We start from the raw sequence: 12,976 nt of genomic DNA, 5'->3' as shown, positions 1-12,976 counted from the left end.
AGATCCGCGCCCTCCAACGCAAGTCGTGGTAACGACTTGCGTTGTAGCGGCCGCGTGGTAAAGGTATGCGTTGTTACAACCTGTGTTGTAACAACGTACATCCCTGTAGCCACCAGAGAGTAAGAAGGTGGCACTATACCTCATTTCTCCTTTGAAATATAGCAACATCTGTGCCCTTATTCAGGTTTCTCAGTGACCGCACATGACAAGATTGCATTGGTGCTTCAGGCAGGGTTGCCAGTTGTAATGTCTAAGGTTTCAAGTTGAAATGCCTCTTGCTGCTAACTTACTGCTGCTGCATTCCTCGTAGACGCCACAGTAATAGTAACTGAACTCAATACCGTAAGATGCACCTTCTCGCATGCTTTGAATATTTTGGAAATTCAACATTTTTGTACAGCACAATATGAGTCCTGAAAATGTTCGTCTCGTACACTTCAATTTTGGTATACATATATTTTATTCTAGCAGGCTCAACTTTAATTTGGTTGGCTGGGCTGCACAGAGGAGAGCTACAGGTGGCTTGAGAGCTAGTAGCTCCCTTACTACTTTGTTGGATTTTGTGTTTATGTAACCTTCATTTTTAGTTTGTGATGTTATATTGTTTTTCCACTGTTCCCTTGTAACTTAACTGGCTCTATTGTATAGCGCTCTAACACCTTCGGGTAATTTACGCGCTTTATAAAAATGCACTAAATAATTTTTTTTTTAAACTATGTGAAATTTGTCAATGTTATACACAGAGGGAACTGGTCAGGAGCAATGAAGGGACAGAAGAGGAGACAGGAAAGGAGAGGTGATGGGGCAGGAGAGGTGACCGGGCAGGAGAAGTAATGGGCAGGAGAAGTAATGGGCAGGAGAAGTAATGGGCAGGAGAAGTAATGGGCAGGAGAAATGAAAGGGCAGGAGAAGTGATAGGGCAGGAGAAGTGACCGGGCAGGAGCGATGACCGGGCAGGAGCGGTGACTGGGCAGGAGCGGTGACTGGGCAGGAAAAGTGACAGGGCAGGAAAAGTGACGGGGCAGGAGCGGTGAATGGGCAGGAGCGGTGACGGAGCAGGGGAAATGACAGGGAAGGAGCGGTGACGGGGTAGGAGAAGTGACTTGTACTTATGTTCCTTGCCTATTTATTTATATACTATTGCATGACATTCACTTATGTGTCTGCAAAGCATACCTGTTGCCCCGAATTTGTGTGCTGAATTTTGACCCCTTGTCCTGAATTTTTACACTCACCATCCTGAATTTGTGCCCATGCCATTGTTCCTGCTTATATTTCGCACGCTTTACATAAACCTGTATTCCCTATGAGTATTTGCTTTTTCCTGAATTAAACCTCAAATAAACATGTTTATCCATTGTTTGAATTAAATAACGTTATAAGCTGTAACTGGTCAGTGAAATGCTAAAAGTACTAAAAATGAAAAAATTTCCTAGCTAACGTAACGGAAAGTTTCAATTCTATTAAGGACTAGGAGGCGAGGATTATGCAGTCCTTTCTTCTCTTTATTAATACAGCAATTCAAAGAAAAAATAGTCAAACAAATACGTCGAACCACAACTCCCATGAGCACATGGGGCACAGTGTCCATAGCAACCGCCAGCCAATGATATCGCCATCCGATGTATGATTAGCCGTGACGTCCCTTTCTCTTCCTCTTCTTCTCTGTGAGGAAAATCCAGGAACGATCTTCAATCCTTCTGGTCTTGTCCTAAACCAATACAAGACAACCGTTATCCAGTCCTTCTGTCAACAACAGAAAGCCCAGAAAAGCAGTACACCGCCGTCATGATGAAGACATAATAGGATAACAATGCTTCCAAGAAAGTTTAAATATGCCAAGAATACAATATCCAATGCATAATAACATGATGCAATAACAATAACAGGGAAAAAACACCAGAAATCGGTACTTACTGAATTACGAAGTTGCATGGGCGGGTAGAGACCGACAAGTCTCGGGTGGGATAATCCTCGCCTCCTAGTCCTTAATAGAATTGAAACTTTCCGTTACGTTAGCTAGGAAATTTTTCATTCTATGTCAGGACGGAGGCGAGGATTATGCAGTTTCAAAGCTTATCCACCACCAGTTCTGCCGCCCCATAGATGGGCTTGAAGTAAAACTTCTTGAACGTGGATTCAGAGGACCAGTCTGCCGCCGCCATAATGTCCTCCAGTCTACCTCCCACCTGAGCGGCTTTAAGGCCATAGCTCCCCTCGTGGAATGAGCTCCGAACATGGTGACATCTATCCCCGCTTCGGTCATGATCCATCGGACCCACCTCGCGATGGAAGGAGCCGAGACCGCCTTAAACGGTTTTTGTAGGGCAATGAGAAGCTGACGCTCCCCGGGGGGGCGGGACTCCGCCGTCATGTCTTCATACGCCTTAAGGCAACGCACCACACAGAGTTTAGGATGCTCCGGAAAAGAAGGGTAGGACACCGACCTGATATTAGTCTTGGTCCTCCTAGCGACCATGAAAGTAGCCCCTTCCGGAGTGAACATGAGCGACGTAATATCCAGTGCCCGCACGTCAGAGACGTGCTTGCACGACACCAGACACAAAAGGATCGCCAACTTAGACGACAGTTCCTTTCTGGTAAGATATTGGTTGTCACGCCAAGAGCAAAGAAATCGCAGTATGATGTTGACATCCCAGAGATGCCTATATCTGGGTTCCGGGGGTTTGGAAAGTCTGACACCTCTCATGAGTTTGCAAACCCACGGGTGTTCCCCCACTGGTCTACCGTCGATGTAAGTATGGCCTGCAGAAATGGCCGATCTGAAGGAATTGACCGACCGGTAGGCCAACCCTGACTGGACCAGTTCAGCCAGAAAATTCAGAATGTGGGCAACCTCCGTCCCCACGGGATCGGTGTGTCTTGCCAAACACCAACGACGCCACCGTTGCCAAGCCGATCTATACTTCTTGACGGTACCTGGGGCCCAGGCTCGACGGATGAGCTCCTCAGGGTCCGCCGAAAGGTGTCCGTCCTGCCAGCATCCCCTGAAATCCTCCATGCCATGAGGTGCAAGGTCTCCTGAAGTATCAACAGATGTGGTTCCCCCAGAGGGTCCGCAAGCAGTGAAGGGAACAAGGGCAGCCGAATCGGGCAGTCCCATGACAACTCTAGCAGCTGGGGAAACCAGGCCTGCGCCCTCCAGAAGGGGGTCACTAGCACCAGGGAGGCCTGCTGACGGCGAACCTGCGCCGCTACTCGAGTAATCATAAGAAACGGGGGGAAAGACGTATGCGTGTTCCCGCGACCAGTCCTGCAGGAACGCATCGACCGCCGTCGCCTCCGGGTCCGGCCCCCAACTCACGAACCTCGGAAGTTGACGGTTGAGTCGGGAAGCGAACCGGTCCAACGAGCACGGACCCCAGCTGTCCATCAAAGCCTGGAAGACCGCAGGATGGAGCCGCCAATCGCTGAAGTCCTGGAAATTCCTGGAATGCCAGTCTGCAATCGAGTTCTGCGTGCCCGGCAGATACTCCGCCGACACCGAGATTCGTCTCCCTAGACAGTAGTGCCAGAAGTCCTTCGCCAGGTTCGCCAGGGCCCGAGACTTCGGTCCGCCCAGGCGGTTGATGTACAGCACTGCTGACACATTGTCCATGCGTAACAGAATGCAGCACGACACCCGGTCCTGGGTGAGAGACTTCACCGCGAAGGAACCCGCCAGGAGTTCCAGGCAATTGATATGAAGCTGAAGCTCCTCCTCCGACCAGCGGCCCCCCACCGTCCTGCTGGCATCCGACTCGATGACCAGGTCCGGGCTGGATCCAAAGATCGCACTGCCGTTCCAGGCACTCATGTGATCGATCCACCAACGCAGCTCTGTCCTCGTCTCCTCCGTGAGAGAGATGAGTTCGGAGTACGTGAGACCTCTCCGGAGATGTTGAGCCTTCAGGCGCTGAAGGGCCCTGTAATGCAAGGGGCCCGGGAAAATCGCTTGAATCGAGGACGAGAGGAGACCCACGATTCGCGCCAAATGTCGAAGGGAAATTCTTTCCTTCCGAAGGATCTGAGAGAGTTCCTTGCGGATCTTGGACACCTTCTGTTGAGGAAGGCTGAGACAAGCCGACACCGAGTCTATGAGGAAACCCAGAAAGGTTATCTGTCTCGTCGGCAGTAGCTCGGATTTCCGAGCGTTCACTACGAACCCCAAGTCCTGGAGCAATGCAATAGTCATGTTCAAGTTGGAACGAAGTCCATCCGGCGACTGATCCATGATCAGTATGTCGTCGAGATAGATGATCATCCGAACACCCCTCTCGCGAAGAGCCTCCACCACCGGGCGTAGGAGCTTCGTAAAGCACCAAGGCGCCGACGAGAGGCCGAACGGGAGAGACTGAAACTCGAAAACCTCCCCGTTCCATTGAAATTGCAGGAAACGCTGATGAGGTGGGAATATGGGCACCGTGAGGTACGTGTCCTTCAGGTCCAGGCGGACCATCCAATCCCCCTGAAGGAGAATGTCGCGAAGGAGATGGATTCCCTCCATCTTGAAGTGGCGGTAAACTAGCCACTCGTTGAAGTCTCGCAAGTTTATGACCGGGCGAAACCCCTTGTCCTTCTTCTGAACCAAAAATAGGTTGCTCAGGAAACCCGAAGGGTGAAGGCGCGTTCTGCGAATCGCGCCCTTTCGGAGGAGTTCCGACACCTCGCTGTCGATCAGACTCCTGTCCTCTGAGGAAAAAGTGAGTGGTCGAGGGCGAACTCTCTGGAGGGGAGTACCATAAAATTCTATTCGGAAACCCCTGACGGTTTGGAGAACCCAAGGGTCTGCGCAGATTTTGCACCAGTTGTGGAGATAATTCTTTTTCCTCCCCCCAGTACGGACGGGGAAAAAAGGGTAACACTCACCGGATGGGCCTCCCGGAGCGTTGGCTCCGCCATGATATCCTCTGCCGCGTCCTTTGCCGGCACCTCTAGAGGGATAGAAGTTTCCCTGTTGGCCATCATTCCAGCCGTTGTTGCGCCGCTGCTGGTTCTTGTTATTATTAGGGCCTTGCTGGAACTGGCGGCCGGAGGAGCGACCCCGTCCTCTTCCGGCCCCAGCAAAAACCCGTCCAGGGAAAATCTTTTTGATGGACGTCTGCGCCCTGTCCAGCGCCGAGAAAGTGGTGACGAATTTATTTAGCTCCTTAATAAAGGGCTCACCAAATAACTTGCCTTGTGCAATGGGCCCTGCCTCCGATGTGGCCAGATCCCCCAGTTTAGGATCTATCTTGATTAGGAGAGATCTCCTACGCTCCGCAGCCAACGCACAGTTTGCGTTGCCCAGGAAGCATAGCGCTCGCTGCGCCCAACCTGCCACGACCTCCGTGGACATCGCCGTCCCCGAGTCCTTGGCCCTTTCGGCTAACTGGATAATCTGGGTCATGGGGCCCACGGCGTCCAAGAGCTTATCCTGGCAGTTGCGCCAGGAACGATCTATGCCCTTCCTAGGGTCCTTCATAAATTTTGTGAAGAACGCGTAAAGTTTCTCATCGATGTCCGGAGTGGAAGCCACTCTGCCCTCCAGCTTTGGACGAGGGCATTCACCCCGCATGCGGGCCCGGACCTCTTTCTCCAGGGGTTGACGAATCTTCCCCGCCACATACGTTGCTACTTTGGGGTCAGGGGTCCATTCCGACGATCTAGGGTGATAGATTTTGGTCGGATCAAACATATCGGGAGTTTTGTCCTCCCCTTCCATGGAACCCGAAGATTGGGACGTCGGGCGCCAGGGCCGCCCAGTGTATTCATCTTCGTCCTCCGAGGAGACTTTATCCTCCGTAACACCCTCTCCCTCCACGGGGAAACCATCCTCATGGTCCGAGTCCAGGGCGATCTCATCGCCATCATCTCCGGGGTAGAAGCCCTCCCGGCAGGGTACATGCTTTAGCGTTCGCGCACTCTTGCGGAAGGAGTCCCTCAAGCGATCGAACTCCTCCAGGTGCCCCGCGTGACGCTTCACTGACTTTTTCCCTCCCCCTGGCGCACCTTTGTGCCGCGGTCAACAGGCACTGCGGTACCAAACACCCCGGGGATACTCTGGGTGAGGGCAGCCACTCGTTCCCGCAGGGGCGCCAGCACCGTGTCCAGTGCCTGTGAAAGCGCGCGACCAACCGCCGGTGGCAGGGGTTGGGTGCAGCACGATTCCTCCACCTCCTGAATGGGGGGGGGTCAGACTGCCCAGTAGACTGCATTCTTTGAGGGTGTGGGCACAAGAAACGCCTTAAACCTAAAATCCCAAAAGGCAGCCCCCTCGCCGGTGCCCTGACAGCTTATCTGTTAATAAATCAGGTGCGGTATCTACAAACCGCCACTAGGTGGCGTCGCGCACACAGCGCGATGAAATGCACCGAGCCGGTGTCTGGGCGAGGGTTGGTGAGGGCAGCAACAAACCGCCTCAGCGCGCCCACCTAAAAGAGAGAGCACCGCGAGCGCAGCCTTCCCTCCGCCGGTGGCGCCCCACAGAGCCGAGGAAGCGCGAGGACGCGCTTCGCAACAGTCCACGTTAAGTCGGCAGAGACGGCGCAGGCAGCGCCTGACGCCCGTCGGCTGCCGAGGGTAAACTGGGGAAAAAAGCGCACAATGGAAACAGCGCAATTGCACAGGCAAACAATTAGCAAAGCTCACAATCGATAAAATACAATGCGTCCGAGAGGAAAAGATAGTGACTTAACTGACGAAGCAGAGAAGAAAGAGGAAGAGGAAGGGACGTCACGGCTAGTCATACATCGGATGGCGACATCATTGGCTGGCGGTTGCTATGGACACTGTTCCCCATGTGCTCATGGGAGTTGTGGTTCGACGTATTTGTTTGACTATTTTTTCTTTGAATTGCTGTATTAATAAAGAGAAGGACTGCATAATCCTCGCCTCCGTCCTGACATAGAATTGGTATGTTTTGCGATTTCTAGCCACACCCCTGACTCCGCCCACTGATCCAATCTTCGGTTATTCCCGCCCCCTGATTCTCCACCCACAGTTCCCCTACTTGTTATACCCCACTTCGACCACTGATTGTATGACATCTTCAACAGTGGTAGTGCAACACTACTGGAAGTATATTGATTGACCTGGCGAGCCCCACAGGGACATCTATTGGCAGCCTGCGGTACTGCATCACTTTGGTAAAAGGGAACAGGTCCCTCCTCCCCCCCAACACAGGAAGTCCCCGCGCGCACACATGGTTCACATTTCGCCACTCCTGACTCGGAAGTTAAATCGACGCAACTTTTCGCAAATAAACCACCCGGAAGTGCACCATTGCAACGTGTGGAGGGCATGCTCCATATCATGTCACCGGGAAGTAATTGAACAGCTCGTTGGTTCGATAGCGGCCCCCGAAAATGTGGCTGATTTTATACCTCCATGCAATGTCTAGGTAAGGTTAAGTAGAGCGTTAAGCTGAGGGCGCATTCAATTTACAGACCCGTTTTTATGTTCGCAGGAAACAGCAGAACTGGTTTCGTGGAAGCATTACAGGTCATACGACATGAGACCCCTCTGGGAGCTCTGCGAGCACGGACATGGAGTCATTTCTGTTTTGTTCTTACGTCACGAGGCCAGGTAGAAACAAAAAAATGTTTTTTAATTGAACTGAAGCCCCGGAGAAAACAAAATGCAATGTGGATGCAAAAGGGTGCAGTACCGCAGGCTGTCCCAAGGTGTCCCTGCGGAGCCACGGGGACATCTAGTGACGGCCTATGGAACTGCACCTTCACTGCTGACGGTGGAATACAATAGTGCACGATTCATTCCCGAGCCGTCAAAGCCTGATAGTTTGCAGTATTTTTCTTTTGTGTGTTATCTTTGATCCTTTAAATAGGGAGGGAAATACGCCAGTTCTTTGAGTAGTTTCAGGTGTACTCTGTCAATATCTGCGCTGGTCTGTGCAGGCTCTTAAGGGGCAGATTTTCACGCCCGTTGCGCTACTTTTGCCATCACTTTTCCCATGTTAAAAATGATGTAAAAGTGGCGCAAGGGTCTTGTAAATCTGCCCCCTACTGTCCGCAACTTTTCCTGTCTTTTTGGGGGCAGATTTACGACTTCTGGCACATCTCTGCTAATCATCAGAGATGCGCTTGAAGAGTTGCAACGCATCTGCCCACTCATGCGCCACTACTGATGCGCCGCGTTTAGAATGCGGCGCACCGTGGCGCTCGGATAGGCAGATGCGTGACGCATCCCCGGCATAAATGCGCGCATTGCCGGAGTTGCGTCGCAAGCGCGACGCAGCTTCAGCAAGGCTCGGGGGTGCCCTATCTCTAACATGCTGCTTCAAGCAGGCACAGGGTTTTGACACAGCTTGGCCCTAAAAGTGACAGAGTGAAATGTTGTAGTTTTCACTCAGCCACTTTTAGGAGGCGTTCCTGCACTGGAACGCCCCCCCCGTGCAGGAATGCCTTCTTGTGGCGCAGGGCTTTACAACGAGACGCATCTCCCAGATGCGTCACGTTGTAAGTACCCCGCAGCATGGTGCTGGCTTTGCGCCGCTGCTGCGTCACAAAAGTGACGCATTGGTGGCTAAAAGAGGCGCAAGGGGCTTGTAAATCTGCCCCTTCGTGTTTTTGTGCTAGCACTATTCAAAATGGTAGTTCAGCACTTGATTGTGAGAACCCCAAGCTTTTTTTATAGAGAAATCATACTCTCCCCGTAGTTGACAAAATTACTCTAAGAAACATGTGTGCACTGATGTAAAACATGCAGGGCTAGATTTACCATGACTGTGCAGAGTTACACAAGAGGAGCAAAGAATATGCTTTGCTGAGCAAAAGTTATTTTGCAATGTAAAGGTGCTCTTTTCTCATTCAAATGGCGCTGCTCGCTACTTTGCTGGGAGCTTTATAAGGATGTAACTTGGGCAGACATTGCAACCACCTATACTTTTTGACAAAAAGTTTTATCTACGAAGATTTTGCATATTGAGCTTTACCTCCTTGAAGCAGGCGCTAACTTAGAGAAGTGTTTTTATTTCTCTAAAAATTCATTCTTTGTGTGTGTACTATACTGTACAGCAGACATTCAATTTGTGTCTATGCATAGAATTTTGAAGTGGAAGCGTATGTTTCAAGTACAAATCCTCAGCTAGACATCACATGCACACCCCTTTGCGCCATGTTGCAAAGGTTATGCATGACACTAGGTAGCTTGTTTGGGCACCGGTTCAAGGAATGACAACAGCAGCATGCAATTTTTAATAAATATTGCTCTGTCCTGCATTTTTCCCCTTGAGTGATGCTGTAACATTGGTTTCTGCTTTGCTTTGTGTCATAATTAATGTTTGTCCCTTAGTAAATAATTTTCACAGACAAAAGCAGTTTGGAATGTATACATGTGCCACATTCACAAAACAGATGCAAAAGAAACGACGGACAGACGTTGCAAACATTCATCCCCAGTCACAACGATCTGGGGGCATATTATAAAGATAGGCGATAAAATTATCGCCGCTTTAGTGGCAGAAAACTGCCGCTAAAACGGCGATAATGGGCTTGATAATATGCTATATGGTATTCCAATTGAAGCTCAGGTTAGACGTCCTTCACATCTAACATGGGTTTCAATTGGAATTCCATAGAGCATATTATCAAGCCCTTTATCGCCGTTTTACCTGCCGTTTTCTGCTCACCACGCCACCCCAGTTTTGAACCTAGTCATGTGCAAATCAGTCTTGACCCTGTTCCTTGTGGGAACAGTCCAGCCCGAACTGCCAAGCCTGTCATTCCCAGGATCAGAAACTAGCATCCTGGGACCGGTTTCAGTGCATTACCTTTCATCAGCCAGGCTAGCTTGAATCCAGTGGTGTAGTGTGCACGGGACCCACATCTGGGCATACCCTTCCCACTTAGGGCAACATAACCGGCCCTGTAACTAAATCGTCGAAAACAGGCCCTGGCAAAGAGCTCGGTCGCATCCCAACCCCCCTGGGGGGCTGGCCGAGCACTTTGCCAGGGCTGGTTTTGGTTCCCAGTCTGGCCCTGCCTACAGGGTTAAGCTTGGATTTTCTTTTTTTTTGTAAAAGTATGCTTGGATTTTCTTGACCTTGATATGCAGTTTCATTAGCTGGATTTATAATCAATCAATCAATCAGGAGTTTGTAAAGCACGGGTACTCACCTATGAGGGTCTCAAGGCGCTGAACCGATAGTTAATAAGCATGAACCTCTGCCAGCTAGCAGCCTGTGCTCAGTTTGACTAGGTGTTAAATAGCTTCCATGAGCAAACAGTAGGCTGACCTGAATGGCAGAGATGATTCCTCTGAACTATATCTGTGTCGAATCCTGCTAGACGGGTTTGATGAGCCACTTGTACCACCTGGGGCATTCTTGAAAAAGAGAGGACAGGTTGCCAAGTCAATTCTTGTGGATTCCCTGTCTGGTTGCAGAAGCACCCTGCTTTTGTCGTTCTAGACTTCTGTCTCTTGGTTTTATGTGGGTACGGTCCGGCTTCAAACTGGATGTTAGTGTTTGATGTGGGAAGACACTAGAATTATCATAGAATACTCCCCGCACACACTCCCAGCTCAGTGCCCAAATTGAGTGTCATCAAAGATTTTTTTTTTACCATCTTGGTTTTGCCCTGACCCACTGCATTGTTGGCCTCATTGTAGCATGGTAATCAGGAGGATGTATGTCAGGACAACGCGATCTTTTAGATCGCGGTACTTTACAACGCTGCCATTACAACGCAAGCGTTACAACGACTTGCGTTGGTGTGCGTGGATTGAGGATTATTATAATTTTATATTCCAACACCAGCCCACGTAACAGTAGGGAAGGTGTTGGAATATAAAATTACAATATTCCTTATCCAACAGCGCCATCCAGCGCAAGTCGTAGTAACGACTTGCGTTGTAATGGCATAGTTGTAAAGGTAGTGCGGTGTAAACACCGCCTTGTAAACGATGTTTCCCAATCAAGAGCTACTGCAAAAGTAGGTAGATCTGCACATGGGAACTTTTACCCCATTGGTTAGGAATGGGCGAGGAATTACCCAGTTCATTAGTTTATGTTCGCATGAATGGGAAATCTTTAGGCACTCATTTTCAGAACCCTTTCTGGACCTGTGAAAGATCAGAAGAGGATTGGACCTGTTGTCTGTGATCTTAGAGGACCTCGGACTGACTGGATTTACTCCCTCTTGTATCAAGGACAAATAAGTGAATGCCAAGTGGACTCAGTTGGTCGATCTCCTGTGTGGCCAAAGGGAGACATCGAGCTGCAAGAGCCCTTTTTTTGGAAGTACCCAGCTGACCAGAACCTACTTTATATGGCCTCGACCCTGATGTTGTCCTGTGGTTGACACCCTGTGAGTCTCTAAATGACTCATGAGACATACTATGACAGAGACACTAGAATGTCTAGGCCAAAAACCAAAAAAACAAATCATGCTTCTAGTAAGAAAAATGAATATGGAAACATTCCCTCAGAGATAGTCACTCTGTGTGAGATTTGTGTTGTTTACCTATTTTTAGAGCGGGCCTCATTCCCTGAGCAGTCGCCAGGAGAGGTGAGGAGTACTTCCACTGAAAGTTGGGTGAGTGCATTATTTTGTTAATCATAAGTGCTACACATGAATGGTTACTTAGACAATATAGCCAATGTGGGTGTATATGTATACAAATGTATGAGAGACATGGAGGAACAGAGTTCTTGGATGTTCTAGGCCGAGAAAAGATGTGTTCTAATTCAAACACTTTATAATTCAAAACATTTTATATTCTTTTGTAGGAATGAATCCAAGGTTCCTGTTTGGTTCGCTCACTTGTTGGGAGCTACAGGATATGGTAGGCTGTATTGCACCAACCATTTGATTTGTCAATAGTATATTGTTTTCACATTTTTGCTGTAGCGTTATCTACATTTGGTCCTGACGAAAGCCTGTTGGCTGAAACATGTAGACCTGACTTTATACCGCATTTGACAGTTATTTTTTCAAACTGTTAGCGCTCTGTTTTTAGAGTTGACACAGGGATTGTGTTTATTAAAGCTGCTGGCACTACCCTAGTAGTCAATTTTAAATTTTGCACTTCACTTTCACCCTTTTTGCACTGCAAACCTTCAGCACCACTGATCAAGACTGGTGAGTGGCTGGACCGATCACTGGGGTACAAAACAAGATTAGTTTTTACATCATTCTCTGTTGGACACACTAATGGTGCAACCAACGATGAATCCCAGATGACGAAGTGTAGCCACGCATGTGGGCTGATGGGATTCTTTTTTACTAGAAGCATGTTTTGTTTTTTGGCCTAGACATTCTAGTGTCTCTGTCATAGTATGTCTCATGGTTCTTGGACCAGTAGGTTTCTTGGTGCTTTTTCAGTGGTAGATTGGGGATTAAATACTACCTGGTCTTTAAATATTTCCCTAGGACCCTTTTATTGAAAGTTCAGTGTATGTAAGTTAGAGCAGCTACGGCTGCCGGTCCCTGTTTTTGATAGTTATTCTTTAATTTGGAAGAATACGGTTTCGCGCACCTTGCTTTCTGTCCTTGCTCCTTGAACATGGCTGACTTTGCAGGTCTTGCTTTTGATGATGATGTATTGAATCCAATACTCTTGGAGAACCCTAGTATCTTAGATGTGTTGCCTGAGGTACAGACTAATATACAAGATGACTGGTTAACATTGTCCAATTTGAAAACGACTCACTCTCGCACCACTATTCATGAAATAGTGATGGCAGAATATTTACGAGGTAAATGTGCACCTACAGGTCTGATTGTCACAAACACCCCAAGATTATTCTTGACTGATAAAGATTTCCTAAGGGATTGGTTGCTGATTGCATGGCGATGTACACGCGATTGGCTGATCTTAATTATTAGCACGGCTAAAAGGGTAGCAGATGCGATCTTAATTGAAATACAGATCCTAGAAGGGCAAATTAAGACGACCATATCCAGCACCCTATTTAAAAAGAACATGGAGGAGACCAACAAATCTAATAAAGATTGTAAGGAGAATATCCTTCTGA

The 12,976-nt window shown here is 48.9% G+C and overlaps 1 protein-coding gene across 2 annotated transcripts in view; it reads left to right on the top strand.

The window, feature by feature from the left end:
- Positions 1-12,976, top strand: part of LOC144761369 (uncharacterized) — a 510,161-nt gene that overhangs the window by 42,241 nt on the left and 454,944 nt on the right. Inside the window, exons 1-2 of one of the 2 annotated variants that reach the window (XM_078646783.1) lie at positions 7,448-7,566; positions 11,729-11,784. In XM_078646783.1, the coding sequence (XP_078502909.1) occupies positions 7,527-7,566; positions 11,729-11,784 (96 nt within the window). In that variant the 5' untranslated portion in view covers positions 7,448-7,526. Of the gene's footprint in view, positions 1-7,447; positions 7,567-11,728; positions 11,785-12,976 lie in introns of those variants that run through there. The other variant, XR_013595688.1, reaches the window with a different exon arrangement.

This window comes from Lissotriton helveticus, chromosome 6 (assembly GCF_964261635.1).
Source record: "Lissotriton helveticus chromosome 6, aLisHel1.1, whole genome shotgun sequence".
Taxonomy (NCBI): domain Eukaryota; kingdom Metazoa; phylum Chordata; class Amphibia; order Caudata; family Salamandridae; genus Lissotriton; species Lissotriton helveticus.
Note: the sequence above shows the minus strand (reverse complement) of the source record. Positions and strands in the feature narration are given on the sequence as shown.